The following is an 18,191-nucleotide window of genomic DNA, read 5'->3' as shown; positions in this document are numbered from 1 at the left end:
TAAACCCTAACAAATATTGAGAAGAAAAACAGTTGAGCATACAATAACTGTGCTTCACAGTTCTATTCACTAGTGTACATCCTACAACTCCTTTCTTCCACCCCCTGTGTGTTCCAGAAGAGAAAAGAGATTTGGATTCCCAAGAATCTTTCATTATAGCATGCTTAGTGTGGTGCTTGTTTCATGTGTTTAACAGGCCCTTCCTCTAGCTGGGGTCTGTTAATGCAAAATACTCTGTAAAGCTTTTACTACTGCAGATAAATAATAATAATAGATTGCTGGTTGCTTGTAAATGCAGCTTGTCTGATGTCTTGAAATAAATAGCTGGTCTGTCGTGGGATATGTCTACCTCAGGATGCATTGTGAATTCTAAAAAGAGGACATGGTTTCTGTTTCTGTATTTTTTAGGTAATAATGAATAAGAAATTTTGCTAGGAGGATTTTTAATTCTGGGGACCTTTTATAAAACCGATAAATGGTGGGTTTTGCATAATGCTGACCAGATAATTAATACATTTTAATTTTTCCCTGACAGGTAGTTAGTGAATTCATTTAGTCTTAAATTTGTAGATAAAAAAAAAAGTATTGGCCAAAAACTCTCCACCCTTTTTGCTAACATCAGACACTTAACAGCAGAACCAAGCAGCAAATCACACTGGACTGATTTGCCAGCCCTGCTGTTTCACCTATATCCTGCATGTCTGTGTATTGTGACCGAAAGCTGCACTAGTAATTGGCAGCTAAAGTGTATCCGCTACATGATATGTAAAAATTAACAGCTTGTTTATGTGCTTGTGGGGATTGCATGTGCAAGGTCTTGTGACAGTGATCACAGGGGTCCCAGGATGAAGGAAGAGACGAGAAAGTTGACTCCATGTTTCAGAAGGCTTGGTTTATTATTTTATGATATACATTATATTAAAAACTATACTAAAAGACTAGAAGGAAGGATTTCACAAGAAGGCTGGCTAAGAATAGAAAAGGAATGAAGAACAAGGCTCAGACTGACTGAGACAGTCTGAGACAGGTGGACTGTGATTGGCCATTAATTAGAAACAACCCCATGAGACCAATCCCAGATCCACCTGTTGCATCCCACAGCAGCAGAAAATCATTGTTCACATTTTGTTCCTGAGGCCTCTCAGCTTCTCAGGAGGAAAAATCCTAAGGAAAGGATTTTTCATAAAACACGTCAGTGACAAGGTCTACCTTAAAATGTTTTTATTGTGTTACTTAATATAGTAATACTTACTATATAATTATATAAATATATTTAGCTGTGCTCCTTTTAGAGGAGTCTGGAGAAATAGATTGATTTTTTTTCATATATTAGATTAAAACAAGAGAAGTTTTCTGAAGAAACACTTGCCCAAAATAGAGAAATCAAGTTGCTGTCATTTTAAAATAAAACTAAAATCTACTCTGTTTGTTTTAGCTTAATCATGACATACTGTTTTAGCGATGTCATGACTTATGTTATGATAGTACTAACAAGAGAATATTTTTGCTAACTAGAAAATATTCATTTAAACATTTTGCATGTCAGTAGTTTGATGAAGTGACAGAATAAACAGCTCCTTGCTGGTAATGTAGGATTTAGAATTGTCATTATTTTAGAATTTAAAATGCCTGAAACTGACAACTTTGCTCTTCTATTTTATTTTTTTCTTACTGGAGTAGCAGACATGCCTTTACACGATCCTTGGTGCAACCTGGTCAGGGCCAAACAGACTCTTGCAAATATATTTTCCTTTTCCTGAGACAATTCCATGAAGCTGCCATTCCACTAACAACGAATGGCCACTTAACAATGCTCCTCAGTGCTGTCACCCAAGTATCCTTTAGGGTATTTAATATTGGAGTTTCTCTGTTTGGTAATGATGTTTATACCTTTCCTTTCACCCAACTGCCCCTACATTACTAATGGCAGAAAATCATCCTTTTAATAATTATAGGGTGTTTTTTTAATCTAAATTATATTTTTGATTATTTGAATTTGTGTTTTGTTTTCAACCTTAACATTGTAATTACCACAGGGGTAATATAGTATATATAGGGTAATATAGTATATATAATACATGTGTGTGTGTATATATATATAGTGTGTGTATATATATTCTCTCTCTCTCTCTCTCTGTATATATATATATACTATATATGATACCATAGTCCACATTATATTTAAGTGCAGGCACTGAAAAATGTGAAAAGACCAATACACAATTAAATATCTGTATCATTATATGATATAAAATTTAATATCATTACATTATTATTAGAGCTACTATTATATAATATTATAGCAGTATGAAAACATTTATGTACCATGCTGTTGTAATACCATGCTTGGTAAATAGCAAATCTATTTTCATTTACAATGCTGTGGTTTAAAATAGAAAATTCTAAAGGTGCTTTTTTTGCTGTACATTAAATACAATTGATTTTCAAATTAATTGTGTAGAGAACCAAGTGTGTGTGGGGTGTAGACACTGCCTGATTCATTACTGCACTCAATGAGCTGGAAGGTCATTAACAAGAATGAAAGCACATGTAGGCTATCTCAGAATAGGATGCAGCATGATAATTAAGGTAAGATTGCCAACAGTATCATTAACTAAAGTTCACATTTATCTAGAACAGGTAGTATTTTTTTCTGCCATGAATATGGAATATATTTAACTACACTGCTAATTACAGTGAAGTCTATTAATTTGGTATGTTTCGGGTTATCCATTTTTTCTCCAGACTTTAGTCTCTTTGCAGGTAGTTCATTGCAGTTGTACAATTAATTTACATCCATTCCCAGAGGTGTTATCTTTACAATTCAATTGGATTGCATATATTGGCATTTCTCTTCTTTGACCCATTGATATTCACAGAATTTTCTAAAGAAGCAGACTTGTGAAAACATGGGAAAGTGTTTTAGAAAAAAATTTTTAAAGTCACTGAAATTTGCCTTTATTAAATAAGTCACACATGAACCTGAAGTTGGAAACCTTGAGGGTAAACTGAATTTATTGCTGGGTATTCCCAGGTATTCAAAATTTCTACTGTAGGCTCGTGGAGTGCTTTCATCAGATGGGAAATGGTCCCATGCACCTCTGCTGTAATTGATCTTCAAAGGCCTTGCAGCACTAAAGCACTTTTAGAAGCCTTTAAATTACATTGCCATTTTTTGTAGAGGCATTGATTTCTTGTTCCCACCCTGCAACTATAACACAGCTTGGAGAGGTTATGGGGGTGCAGGTGTTTGAGGGGCTGAGTGCAGGATGATGGATGCTTTCCACTGCTTGTGCACTTTCACCGTGGCATTTAGGAATGTTCTAACAGCATGTGTGAGCAGACTTTTATACAGTTTTGTCTTTAGAAAATAATAAGTCCTTTTTAGTTAGAGGGCAAGAAATCTGCTTAATTTTTGACACTTTGCTTTTAGATTATTTGATATTTTATTATTTTAAAATGTCAAAATGACAGAAATGGTTGCCTTGTCTCATATAAATACCTCTAATGGGATTTTAGAGTCTCTTTTATGATGCAAGAAACTGTCTCCTGTCATATCTGTCACTCTGTTTAGTAGGATGTAATGGATTATTCTCTCCCTGTTGTGTAGAGGTTTTCTTAGAACTGTTTAATTTCTATGTAAAACTACTTTTCAGGAGTTACTGTTTCATTTGTTTATTTTTAGGAAACTGCCAAAATTCTCCCACCATCTTTCTGTTTCTGAGAAAATAACAAATTAAGATATAGTTGTTCATAAATCACATGGAGTTTTTATTGCAGTTAGTGTTGCTGAGTTTACAGTATTTGGAGCTAGATGTTTATTCTAAGCTGGGCCTGGAATATTTACTGACTCTATATCAAATGCAGGGAGCCCCAATCATTGGGAATGATTGGCATCTGACTCCATGATTCAGAAAGTTGAACAATTGCTTTATTAAAACCATACTATATTACACTAATACTACATTATAACTATACTAAAGAGATACTATACTATAAGAACACTAAAGAAAACCCCTGAGTGTCTGAGACAGCCAGGACACAGCTTTGAATGATTGGCTAATCACTCAAAACAACTTTCACCTGTGTCTAATTAACTAAATCACTCTCTGTAACTAAATTAACTAAAACAATCTCTGTAACACATTCCACATGTGCAAAAACCACAGGAGCAGTGAATAAAGATTAGAATTGTTTTCTCTTCTTCTCTGAGCTTCTCAATGCCTTCCCCAGGAAAAATCATTGGGAAACTTGTGCCTGCTGCTCTCTGTGAAGAGAGCTGAGGCCTCAACATTATGCTGAAACTTGTAAATGAATAGCCTTGAGATAACTGGTTTTTATTGGTGGGAAATGAATATAAAGTGCTTCAACACACGATGAAAGGTGTATGTTTGATAGTGGTGCCTTGGACATTGCATTCCCTCATGGTCCAGCCCTGCAGAGGGGTTTGTGCTGTAGCAGAACTGAGATCACCCCAAAGAGCAGGAGCTCTAAGTAGGGCACACAGATGGTCACTGGCAGGGTGGGAATTGGGTTTGTCTTGGCTGGAAATGCAGGCCCTGTGCTTGCTGTGGCTCCAGACACAGCTGCTGCATGTTCAGCATATGCAAACCACTTGCTGATTTTGGAAGAACAGCAGTAACAGACATATGTTAGCACCAGGGGTTAATTTGCCAGATGCCAAAAGAAATGCTGAGACTGTAGCAATTTTTTTTCCTCACTGAAGAACTCTTTCTATTCAATTACTTTTAAACAAGAGAAGTACTTGCACACACCCCTAACCACACTGATTTCCCAACTCATGTACATTACTGAGTTTTACTTGTGAAATTCTTGGTTTCATTTCAGAAATTGAATATTGGTGCTTGTTTGTGTTGATATAGTATGTCAATTTTGCCTTCAGGATTAGTAAGAAAAAGGTTTGGGAAAAAAAAAAGCAGAAGGAGGAGTAATTTCTGGTTGAGCATCTTTCAGTTTAATTATTATGGTCAGGATTGAGTGTCAGATATTGATTTTTGCTATTATGATCTTAGAATCTGGTTCCTACTGACAAGAGTTCCTAACCCTAAATTTTTGGGGTTTTGTAGGGGTTTTCTCTGATTTTTTCCCCTTCCTTGTGTTCAACACAGCTTCGAAACATTTTTAAAATACTTGAACTTGGAGATAGTTCATGCATGTTACTCTGCAGTTTTTAGCTACTGGGAAAAATGGAAATTATTTCTTTAAAAAGGTTCTGTATAGAAACCCAGTCTATCCTGTAGATTCAGTCTTGAATTTTGCATTTAGTTAATTTATTTATTGGGGCATTTTTCAGGCGTACATTACCTCTAAAGCATCACTTCAAGTCCTATATTTCACGCATTCATCTTTTGCCAGTTCTGTTGCTGCAATGTTTTGATATAGATGAGTATGGCATAAACATATCTGTAAGTATTTATCATACATTTGTGATGAACATATGTGGATTAAAGCCATTACTTTTGTTTATGGATGAGTAGGAGACATGCTTTTGTTAGACTTTACCCATTTTTGTAGTTACATTTTTAAAAAATCTTGTACGTGGAGGGAAATCAAGTTATGTGAACTAGTTTTAACAATGAACTTCTAAATGGATGTGTAAAACGTGGTTTACAATTACTTCAAATAGAAAAGAGAGATCAAAAATGCATTAAAGGACTTGATAATGACATATATTGGGCATCAGTAAAATGAAATGAGGAAATGTGAAAATTCACAGAATCGTAGGATGGCCTGGGTTGGAAGGGACCTAAAAGAATGTGAATGTGCCAGAGAGGATGTGCTGACAAGGCTGTGTCTGCCTGGCAGCCTGCAAAGCCTGAGAGCTGGAAAAGGCACCAAGTGCTGGGAATGCTGTCTTGGCTAGAGCAGGGCTGTGCTGGAAGTCCTGGCTGCCCTGGAGTGCCTGGCACTGCTCAGCCCTCACAAGTGGGGACACTTGAACACACACCTGGAAGCTGGCAGGTGCAGACCAGTGCAGCTGCTCCTGGGGTCAGTGCTGTGCTGGACCTGCTCTGTGTCCTGCCTCACCTGCTGACACTGAGCTGCCAGCAGCTGTTGAGTGCTGGTCTCACAGGATCTTGTGTTTCTCCTTCCTTCAGGTTCCAAAAGGGCACAAAGAGAATTTGCATCTTGCAGTGCTGTCAGAATCTGTAGGTGACCTGCTGTGGTATTTTCTGGGTTCCCAGGACGAAGAAGGAAATTATTGAATCTGACTCCATGTTCTTAGAAGGCTAATTTATTATTTTATGATATTATATTATATTAAAGAATGCTATGCTAAAGAATAAAGGATCCTTACAGAAGGCTACAAAAAATGATAATGAAAAACTCGTGACTCTGGAGAGTCCTGACACAGCTAGATGGGGATTGGTCATTAAGTAAAAAACATTCACCTGTTGGATTAACAATATCCAACCACATTCCAAAGCAGCAAAACACAGGAAAAGCAAATCAGATAAATATTCTTTTCCTTTTTCTCTGAGGCATCTCAGCTTCCCAGGAGAAGAAATCCTGGTGAAGGGAATTTTCAGAAAATATGTCTGTGACAACCTGCGGTACCTTCCTTTCTGTGGCTCTTATCTAAGCTGTGAAATTTTAATGAGGATTCAACAATGAATGAAAAATATACCATTTTAAAATCATTATTCTGGGCCTTCCCAGTAAACTAAAGAGTTAAATTGAAAATAACAAAGAGGGAAGACTTTTAACAGAAAGATTGCTGCAGTTGTGAACAGATGTCCTTTGTGAAGAAGCACAATGCTTTAATTGAGCACTGGCTGCCATCAGAAGTCTCACCTCATTGAAAGAATGTTGTTCACTGGCTTTATTTTTAAGGCTTTGTTCTAAATCTGTATTCAGATGACACCTATGTCCTTATTAAATTGGCATGCCAGTTTTTAAGTGGGCATGAAGCCATCCTAACAGATGGATATGACTACAGGCATGCCAGGGAATCAAGAGAAGTGTTTCCTAAGGGAGACAAAAGTGGTGTTAAATCTTTATTACCATTTTGGCTGCACGTATGAGGCAGTCAGGAATGAAACCCGTCTGTGATTTTTGCTGAAGGAGACCCAAATGTCTTTTTTAATGACATGATTGCATTAATGACTTAAGAGTTTGAATTTCATTTACCTGGTACATAAGAAATCATTAGGTATCTTCCAAAGGGAATAATGTGAATAGAAGGGTTAAAAAAATCCAACTTAAGCCCAAAATAGGAAACACATAACTCCTTAATCTTGGACAACAATGGATCTACTTGTCCTTATGCAGGAAGGTGCTGCCAGGGAGCCTCTCCAAGAAGTGGCTTGGAATTTGGGATTGATGAATATGCATAATACTAAATCTTTTGACAGACCTTGATGAAGAAAATGCAAGATGCTCAAACTCCATGTTGATGTTTTATGTGTTCAAATAAAAGTTGGGGCAGCTAGACTAAACAGTTGGGATTTTTCATGCTTTTGAACATTAAAGAATAGATTGCTGGCAATGTTCTTACATTATTTATCAAACAAAAAAGAAAGCAGCTAGTATTTAAATAGGCATCTTCCCCTCTCCATGTCTCTCCCTTGTCTGTCTTGAGCTTTCCTGGGGCATGGAAGGAGGTGTGAGAATGTGAATTGCTTCATCACAGACTTAGAGATTTGTTTAGGTTGGAAAAGACCCTTAAGAATGAGTCCAACTGTAAACCCAACCCTGCCAAGTCTGCCACTAAACCATGTCCCCACATCCACCCATCTTCTAAATCTCTGCCGGGGTGGTGACTCCATCAGTGCCCTGGGCAGCCTGGGCCAGGACTGGACACCCCTGGGGCAGTTTCTGCTACTTGACAGAGCAACACCCTCTCTACACTCTCAGGGAGTTGTAGGGGAGGAAGATCCCCCCTGAGCCTCCTTTTCTCCAGGCTGAGCCCCCTAGCTCCTCCAGCCCCTCCCCATCAGACTGAGCTCCAGCCCCTTCCCAGCTCCATTCCCTTCTCCTGCCTGGCTCCAGCCCCTCAGTGCCTTTCTTGCCTGAGAGCCCCAGGACTGGGCAGAGCCCTCAAGGTGTGCCCAGAGCAGGGCCCAGCACAGGGACAGTCCCTGCCCTGCTCCTGCTGCCACACCCTGGCTGGGACAGGCCAGGTCCCCCTGGCCTCGGGCACACCTGGGCCATGTTCAAGTGTCCTCAGCACCCCCAGGTCCCTCCTGCCTGGAGCACAGTTCAGTGCCATCTGCAGCCTTGCTCAGGGTGCATCCAGTGATGAGCCTAAATCATCAACTGCAACATAAAGTTTTCTTTTAGCTATTTTTCCAATTACAGTCTTCCATTATTTTCTTATTTTTTTCTCCTTTTCCCAGGCTAGTGAATTGCTGTTGTTTAAAGAATCACTTGGCTCATTTTCCTTAAATAACTTGTGCAATGATACCTTAGTATTATAATCAGAAATTTATATACTGGTTCAATAACCTTTTCTTTGTCCCAAGATAGTACAAGAATTTAATATTTTATGTGATGTCCTACTGAAATAGTTTTCGCTTTTTTTTAAAGATACAAGGAAGCAGTTACAGGTTTATATTTATTTTAGTCCACCTGCAGGCTTGGGCTGAGATCAGGCCTACCTTGCTACAAATACTAGTTTTTTCCAGTTGCTTTAGTTCTATGTGTTTTTCAGAATATCTTGGAAGTTCATCCTCCTATGGGATGATTTTAACTGGTAGGGATCTTCTAAAACCTAATTAGTTTTTCCTTTTCTTCTATTTATGAATAATGTCCCAGAATTGTATTACAAACTTAAGTAATTCTCCTGTTACAAGCTGAGTTAAGCTTGCAGCCAGTCAAAAAATATAGACATAAAGCATTAATATTAACCAAACTAATTAACATTTAAAAAAATCTGACTAAAATCTATTGATTTTATTTCATATTCGTATTAATGGAAAGGTTTTTTTTTAATGAAATAATATAGCTAAGAAGAGTGAAGCAACCTTTGAATTTCCATGTAGCTTGACACTTCAACATTGTTCACATTGGAAAATACCCTGTAAATAATTGATCACCTGCATATGTTAAGTCCTTTTAGCAGATTCTATATATATCAAATATGGATCCAATCTTGATTTATATTGCCAAGTACAGCTGGGATTAGTGAAGCTTGCAGAATAATTAGCTGTAAAAACTGGAGGAAACCAATTGCACCTTCTGCCTCAGCTGCTCTCTCAGTACATTGAGAAAATTTGGTCTATGTAAGAAGCCCTGCCTTCTCCATGGTTAAAGAGTAGGAAATGGCTCTATATGGGAGACAAATTATGTCAAAGACTTGACTCTTTCACCAAAATACGTGTGTGTGGGTTTTAAATGAGTTATAGACAGCAGCAGGCATTTTGCATTCTGGTAGGAAGCTTTAAGTGACCTCTGAAGGCTGGTATGGAGGAGTTTCAAATTCAATATGGTTTGCTCCCACTCCTCTTTAAGGTGTTTGGTGCAACTTGTGAATTATGATCTCGTCTCTCTTTCCTGATTATTGATCAAATGGGCATCCCTGGCATGTGAAGTCAGGTGTAATTTGGTGATTAATACACCCATAACACTTACTTTGAATCCTAGGGATTTATTTTCTATATGAGGACAAATTAAAAATTACTTTATCTAGAAGACAGGATTCCTCTTGCCAATGACTTTGCTCAGTTTAGTCTCTTACTTTGCTTTTGAAATAAAGCTCATTAGGTATAGGTTTTATTATCCACTTGCTCCTGGTAACTTTGAAAGCTATCCCAAAGGAATTTTTGTATTTGCTAACTGTCAGACAGTTCAAAGGGACATCTAATAGCTTAAAATTGAGCTGGATATTATTTTGAAGGAGTGAGAGCAATAAGTATGTTTATCCTGGCAGATGTGAGGTGGAATGTGCAAAGAACCTTCCATCTTCTTTGTGAGAGGTGAAAAGTGGCTGAGATGTCACATAATGTGATGTGACTTTGAACTTTGCTGTTAAGAGCAGCCTGTTAGCATAGCACTCCCTACTGATGCCTTTTGAAGTGCAAGTGTTCTCAAGCAGTATTTTTAAGAATGGTAGTTATGGGGAAAGAGTTGCCAGCTGAATTTCTCACATGCTGCTGATTTGGAATCTGCATTTCTATGTGTCATTGCAGATTAGTTAAAGGTTGAATGTGTTTGTCTAAATATGTTCATCTTCATGTTGAATCAGTTTAGCTGTTACTGTGTCTGTTATGAATCCTTATTCAAAGTGTCATTTATACAGAGCAGGTTGAGAGCAGAGAACTTGTGGCACAAAGTGTTGCCATGGGTAGAACTCTGCTGTAACTGCAGAGTTCGGGTAGGGAGGGGGATGCAGGTGAGTTTTACTGCCAAAGGTTTGCCTGGTGTATGGGATCCACAATGCTGTAGAGAAATGTGGGATTTAGCTGGTGCTGAACCATTCCTTCAGCATATCCTGCACACAGTCAGAGAATCTGGAAAGGAGCAAAGGGATGGAGCACAGTGGAGACCAGAAAAGAGAAATTTTAATCTATGTGTATTTCCATACAGGCTAAATATATGTGGAACAGTTTTTTATGCCTCACTACAGATGCTGTGCAAGTTCTAGAGATTAAAATGACAAGAAATGTGTTTCACCTGTCTTTAGAGTAATGAGTTTGATATTGTCTCTTCTGATATAGGACACCTTGATGTTTGAGTCCACAAATAAAAAAATAACAAGCCCCAAAAATGTCATTTTTTATGTACACAGGCATATATGTAACTTTGTTCCTAACTTTCTGACAGTCTCTGTCCATTTTGCAGAGATTCAAGATCTCCTGTAAATATCTTGCTGTGTTGTGGCACTTACTTGCTATCCTTGTCTTCTCTGTTCAGCTCCTGAGTTTTCATTATAAGTTGGTCATTTGCTGTTCACCAGGCTCCTGCCACACTACCACTGATTAGCAGTTTTGGCAATCAAAGATCCTAGAACAGTTGAAGAATACTTGGAAAGAATCTGGGAATGTGTCCAGTCCAGCTCCAGCTCAGCATGAGGTCAGCTCTGAGGTCAGAGCAGGTTGTTCCAGGACAGACTGTGCAACCTGTTAGTTCTGCTGCCTGGCTGTCCCTGTGAGCAAGAGGCTTTTCCTTACATCCAGCCTGAACTGCTTGCTTGGCTTGGGATTCCATTTTTCTACTTTATCTGATCCATTTAAAATCTGTTAAACCTGTGCCATCTTTCAGCAAGACTCTTACACTTAAAAGGAACTTGGTTAGCAGTAAGTGCTATATCCAAAATATAGCTTAAATAGTTTTGGAGAGGTCAGAATCTTGATGAATAAATTCTGAACTGATGATACTGGGAACTGTTTCCCCCCTGGATAACCTTAGACTGTTGAAGGACAGTTTCCACAGATAACAATGAAAACAGAACTTAAGTTTGTTTACTAGCTTTTCCAAGAGTGGTGAGCTAATAATCTCTTTTATAACTTGCACTTATTTGTTGATTGAATGTATAAATTCTTTATTTAAAAGGTCCTATCACATTTCAGCAAGTTTTTAGGTATTGCATGTAACTTTTTTTGATGCTAATGGTGTTTCTTTGGTTTAGTTTTGGCTACAGCTATAGCAGTGCATTTGTTGTAGTCACAATTAGTTAGAAGTGGTTCATATGAGCAAATCAAGAAAGTGTTTGCTAGGTACTGGATTAAATCTCAGTTTCAGAAAACTGATAACATTTGCTGTCTGCAGTTGGTGACCCCAAAGCTGCCAGTCCTGACTTCTGGAGGTTCTCTGTGCCATGAACACAAACCCACCCAGAAGTTCTTTAGGAGGGTTGGTATCCCCTGCTGCTGGGCTCCACTCTGTGCTCTGTGAGAGCAGCCCTTTGGTTTCTGCTGCATAGGGGAGTCTGTGGCCTGCAGGAAGTGCAGGCAGCATGTCTGTGCAGAATTGGGCACATAAAGGAACTGTAGGCTCTGTGAAATTCATTTTTATGCTGCTGTTCAAACAGGTCTTGTGTTGATATGTGTTCTTTAAGTGCTGTCTTACTGGTGAGTTTGTAATTTAGTTATTGGGTTAGATTTGTCTTGTAGCTTGCAATAATTGTTATAGAAATAGTTACCAAAAGTAGAGGCACTTTCTGAGGCAAGAAATTATGCTGCTCTTTAGACATGATTAAAAGCTCTTGGCTTCATGTAACTTGGAGTTGTTACTTCAAATAAGAATAATCTGCAGAGACTGCTTCAGTTGCTTCATCTGCAAAATTCAGACAGTAATCATCTACTTTCCATTCCTTTCCCTCTTTCCCTCTTTCCCCCTTTCCCCCTTGCCCTCTTTCTTCCCCTCTTTCTTTCCCTCTCTCCCTCTTCTCTCTCCTTGTCTCTTTCTTTTCTTCTTTCTCTCACCCTTCTGTCTTCCTGTACTAACACCCTTATTCTGGGAGGATTCTGAACCCCTGGCTTGTTTTAAATCACATTAGATCAAGTTTCACCATATCTCACCCTGCCCTTGTTCATCAGGGAGTGCACTGTGTCCAGGTGCTCTAAATCATTCTTTTAAAAAGGTTTATGTTTTTTATTCCTGGATAGATATTGCTCTCACTAAAGTTATTTCAAATGTGTGTATTTTGTACTCCTGACATGTCCTATAAGCACCTCTCTCTTAAAAACTCAATGTGGATGTCAGATGGGAGTGTAACTTCATATTTGTGTCAGCTTCCTTAAATTTAAATAAGGATGAATGTATGCACAGCTCTCACTATCTCAGGTTTGATAGGCCTTTCATCAGAGTCTTTTCTTGGTCTGCACTCATTCATGTGCCTTCAGAAGAAACATTTCAAAAATTATGCACATAGTTCTGTTCTGCTGTTTGAATCTTATTTTCAGAAATAAGTTAATAAATACAGTCATTTTCTTGCACTAAAATCCTCCATTACTTAACCACAAATAATTCCAAGATGCTGTGTATGTAAGTAAGTAATTTGTCCCCATATGTTTGATATAAGCTGAACAGCACTCAGAATTTAACTGAAGATAATTATTTTTATCAGGAACTTTTGGGTTTGACATATGAAAATACTGTTGACTTATGAAAATACCACACAAGTCTGGAATATTCCCGAGGCATGATTGGAAAATCAACAATTCCACACTGGGACTGTGGCTTTTAAAGCACATTGTATTTTGCTGTTTGAGGGAGGGTTTCTTTGCACACATTATTTCATTTGTATTTGTAGTTAAGACAATTTGCTTTCTTTCAGAATGCAGGGACATTCTACTTCCTGTGATTACAAAAGAGCTGAGGGAATTACTGGAACAGAAGGAGGATCAGCAGCTCCAGGAGCAGGAGAGGAAGTACTGTGTTGAATTACTTAATAGCATCCTGGAGGTTCTGAGCTGTCAAGACCCTGTAAGTATTGATGATGATGTAGAGCCTGAGTCTGTAGAAAGCCTGAGCTGATTAGGAAGTAAATTATTGATGATGATTAATCTCTTTCAAATATTTAGTACGAGTCAGTGGCAAATTGAACTTTTCTCCTATTTTTCATAAACTCAAACCAAAGGGCAGTTGAGGTGTTGAAGATGAATACTGATTTCTGAGTAACCTCATTCAGTTGAAGATGTCTCTGTTCACTGCAGGGGTTTGAACTACACGACTTTGTAAAGTCCCTTCCAACCACAACTTTTCAATTATTCTATAATTACTTTAATTATACAGAATAAATTTCAAATTTCAACTTGCTCCTTTTTAAAAACCCCTGTAGTTTCTGAAAGAAATGCTTTTCAGTGTACAAATGTTATAGGGTGTGGTTTCTGCTTTCAGCAATATCTGGATAAAACAGATTACTCCTTACTATATTTCACTTGGAGACTGTAGTTTCATGATCAGATTTCTGATGTTTTGGAACACTGAAATTTTCATCTGGGTGGTTCTTTTTTTTTCCTCATTTGAGAGAATGTTGAATTGACTTTTTACTCCCTCACTTTTTAATGAGCAGTAGGTTATTCAGTGAAACTTCTCAATAATTTGACGGATTTATTCTGAGAAAACATCATAATTAATTGCTTTAAGAAAGCTGTAATTTCCTTAACCTGTGAATATGTGCTGATTTTTCCCCAACTGTAGTTTTCTGAAACATGTGTTCAAACTTTGCAGACTTTGGACTAAGGCAAGCTGTCATTTGAGGAGCTTTTCACTGTGGCTCCCTGGATCATTTCCTAGTAAATGAAATCATTACAGCATATATCTTGATTTCAGAAAAATCTTTGATACTGCTGAGGCTTTTCAGTTTGCACAGGGCAATCTTTCCATGTGTATTATGAGCTATTTGCCTCATTGGTTTAGACTTAAGCAGTTCAGGAGGGATTGATTCAAGGGGATACAAAAGAAATATTGGAACATTTAAATTTGAAATGTAATTCTTAAGATAAATGGTGAAAGCATGATAGGGCAAAAATTGAAGCTATCATCTCATAAGGCTGTAATGCAAAGTAACCAGTTTTGTTACCCTTTAAAAGGTAAAACACAGTTGTAAAGCAAGATGGAGTAATACTTTCTCTGTGTACCACTTAAATGAAGTTTATTTTTGAATTTAACAGTTGCTGTCCATAGCAGCAGTTGCTGACATGTAAAAGACTCATTAAAGCCTACTGAAAATATGGGTTTGTAGCTCATCTTTGTGTGAGTGAGAACATTATGCAGAACAGCAGAATTGCTGAGAATTTAAAACACGTACATTAAAAAAAATACATTGAAATTTGTTCAACAGAAGTGGCATCTCTGCAATAGTTTCTTTCAAGGAAAATAAACTGGAGATTCTCTGTGAGATGTTTGGGTCACCATTATCCATAGATTGTGCTTGCAGTGAATACTGTTGCATTTCTGATATAGGGACAAAAGCCCCTGGGGGTAAGTTTAAGTCCAGCAGTGGTATCAGAACATGCTGAGCCCTCTAAAGGCATCATAATCCTAAGAAATATTGTGGAATAGTTGGGATATCAACAAAAGAACCAGATGCTTCTGTTGCAGAAAGTCCATGCATGGCCTGCCTCTGGTAATACAGCTGCTGGTTGGAGAAAATATGGATTTTAGACTATATTAATCATGTGTCATTACCTGTAACACTGGGCTTTGTAACCACAACAGCAAATGTGTAGCTTTGTCCTTCCTTGACAGAGGAATCCATGGATTATTGTCTCATTTTTTTAACCAAACAACGATCCTGCTTCAGTACAGAAAATCTTCTATTAAGATGACTTAGCTGAAGGAGGAAAAAGGAGCAAAGGAAGGGAACACAGCAGCATCCAAGGATCACAGATTCATTTCTCTTTAAGAGCCACTACAGATTTCTCTGGAGTGTAACACATATGTTTATTTTCCAGCTAAAGTGAGAACTCTTGTTTCAAGGCTGTGTTTGCCTTGCAGCAGAAAATACTTTGTAACCTGTAGACAAATGAAAGAGTTCACATATGGCCAAGTTATTGTTTGGGCAGTGTCCTTCAGGATGCCTTTATTCCCTGGGATCTAGATACAGACAATTGGTTTGGGAATTAACCAAATTATTTCAGCTGGGATTAAACTTGAACCCTGAGATGAATGCAGTTTTCTATTCAACAATTCATTCCCTACCATTTCTTAGCCTCCTTCTAAGAAAATGGATGGTTTGACCTGCTGGAGGAGAAAGCTTCAGCCTTTAGTAACAGAATCATGTTAAAATATTAATAACACCAATGACTCGTCCTTATTTCTTCTGTTTTTTCCATCTCAGTAGAGAAACCTTGTTTCAGACTAGTATTCAAAACTTTTTGGAAACTTAACTTTGATATTTTTACATTGCATTTATTCTGTGAAAGTCACCAGAAATAGAAGGCACACAAAGGACAGGGAAGAAAAAACAGCAGTAGTTGCTCTGTTTCATGTGGTGAAAATTTATACTGTGAGGTGATCTTTGAAGTAGTTACAGAATTTTTGAAGAATGTGTTTTCTTTGTCAAAGGAAAAGATATTTTGATATTACCAGCTCTGCTCTACTGTTGTGCCTCACATTGTTTAGCAAGTGGGAACATGGGAATCATCAGATCCTTGTGTTCAAATGCTGTTTTCTTCAGCTGCTGCCTCACTGCTGGGTTCTGCAGGTAGCCAGCATGTTTTTAAAATCTCTGGTTTGTGTTGTTTTTGTATGTTGATTTTTATGACTAGACAGTCACTGTTGGGCATCTCAGTGAGATGCCTAGGTTTAATTTTAAGATTCCTCTCCAGCAAAAAACTTTTGGACATAAATGGCATTGTTTTGCTTTAATCATGTCTTTAATTAGCTTCATTTCTTGAGATTGTGCTCCAAGCACCTGTGAAATACAGAACTGCAAGTAAGTCATTGATGAAGGTCATGGTGAAATCAGTGATTTTTTTGTTTCTCTTTTAATTAAAACCACTTCCCTTTTCCCTCTTTACAACACTTTGTTTCATGCAGTCTGGCAATCCTCCATGAGGTGACTTTGTCTCCAATCTGATAGATATGCTATATTTTAATATTTCCTGAATCAGAACAATTTTTATTTATAGTGCTTACAGAATTAAATGTAATGGTAAATGCCTTCCCTTGGAATCTACAGTGAAATCGTGGTTAAGACTATAAGTTCAAGAGAGATGAAGAATCTTTTCCTGTTCTGTGCATTGTCAGTAATTGGTAGCAGTTGCATTTTAAGCTGTTTAGCAAACAAGCCTGGAAGCATTTTAGAATTGTAAAGAAATTTTAAGCATTTCCCTAACTTATGGCACATCTTAAGGCTTTAGCAAAAGAGAATTTCAAAGGAAAGTTGTCAGGAATTCTGCATGTTCTTTCAGGGCCAATTACCTTAAGGTCTTCTGCAAAGGCTTTTCAGCCAGAACAATGCAGGATTATGAATTGTGGTTTAAAAAAGAAATTGTTATCCTTTTATATGTGCCTTTATTTGAGTGTGTGTCAAAGAAGGAATACAAGTTACAGAACTGGGTGCACCAGAGAGTGAGCACACAGGATCTGGCTGGTGCAGAGCTCATTTCCTCTGGGGCTGCCCACACAGTGCCAGGGTTTAGATTTGTGACCAGAACAGTGTTGATCATGCAGCAATGAAATTTTAGTTATTGCTGAACAGTGCTCAGTGCCAAGGGCTCCTGTGTTTCTCACTGAGCCCCATGCCAGGGAGGAGGGCAGAGCTGGGTGAGAGTTTGGGAGGGCACAGAGCAGAGACAGCTGCAATGAATTGACAGAAGGGTTTCCCAGTGGGTATCTCAAGTACAGGTTGTGTAATGTTGTAATTCCCACACAGCCATTCAGTCAGTCCCTGCTTGCCACTGTCCAAATAAATGAACACTCCATCAGAATCTGAAGTGCAGGGTTGACTTTGAAACAACAGAATTGCTTTTCCTGTCCCAGTCCTGTAGTAGTTTAAATAGAAGATAAAAGCCAAATCAAACACTGTCTGCTTTTACCCTGCACAGATATTTTAAAAAGAGAGTGAAATTTTGTTTGGTTTGGATTTTCTATTAACTAATCTGTGTAGCAAGCTCATCCAGCCCAAGAAGGAACCTGAAGGTGTTTGAGCTCTGTGAGAACACTCCCTCCTGCTGACCTGCCTACAGAGCCTGAGCTCTGGTTCTTCAATACCTTGGCAAATCTTTTCAACAGGGAAGACAAATATTTTTGATCACTGTATTTAATTAAATGGAATAATACAATTAATGTTTTCCAAGGGAACGTTTATATATGATAAAAGTAGTTAATTTAGCTCCTAAAAAATCTTATGCTTAATCAGTGGACTGAAGCCAAATGATGGTGGGTTTTCCCATGTCATCCTTGTGAAGAGAAGTATGATCTGAAAAAGCACATGTTGCAGAAGCTAGAAGCTGTAAGACAAAAGCTAGAAGCTGTAATACAAAAGCTGAAATATTGTGTGAAAATTTTTGTTAATTTCTCAATGGATGCCTAATTTTTTCTTAGATTATCAGGAAGACTATCAAGAAAAAAGGAAGTCTCAGCTTCACAGAGAAAAAATTTTATTTCATTTTAATTCATTTGCTAATGTTTCTCTGAAAATTCAAAGGTCTAGCAGAAAATAACCTTTGTGTGCTTGAGCATATGTAATAGTCTTTCCAGGAAGGGTTTGTTATGTGCTACTTGTGAATTAAGAATAGAGCTCATCTTTAATGATGGAGTCAGGGCTAAATGTTAAA

The 18,191-nt window shown here is 37.8% G+C and overlaps 1 protein-coding gene across 1 annotated transcript in view; it reads left to right on the top strand.

Moving 5' to 3' along the window:
• DOCK2 (dedicator of cytokinesis 2) overlaps positions 1-18,191 on the top strand; it is a gene marked incomplete at its 5' end in the record, with an annotated part of 159,676 nt that overhangs the window by 42,833 nt on the left and 98,652 nt on the right. Inside the window, one exon of the mRNA XM_084215734.1 lies at positions 13,241-13,389. Within this exon, the coding sequence (XP_084071860.1) occupies positions 13,241-13,389 (149 nt within the window). The remainder of the gene's footprint in view (positions 1-13,240; positions 13,390-18,191) is intronic.

This window comes from Fringilla coelebs (genome assembly GCF_963513975.1).
Source record: "Fringilla coelebs genome assembly, chromosome: 15".
Lineage (NCBI taxonomy): Eukaryota > Metazoa > Chordata > Aves > Passeriformes > Fringillidae > Fringilla > Fringilla coelebs.
The sequence above is the reverse complement of the archived record's forward strand: the minus strand, read 5'-3'. Positions and strand labels throughout refer to the sequence as shown.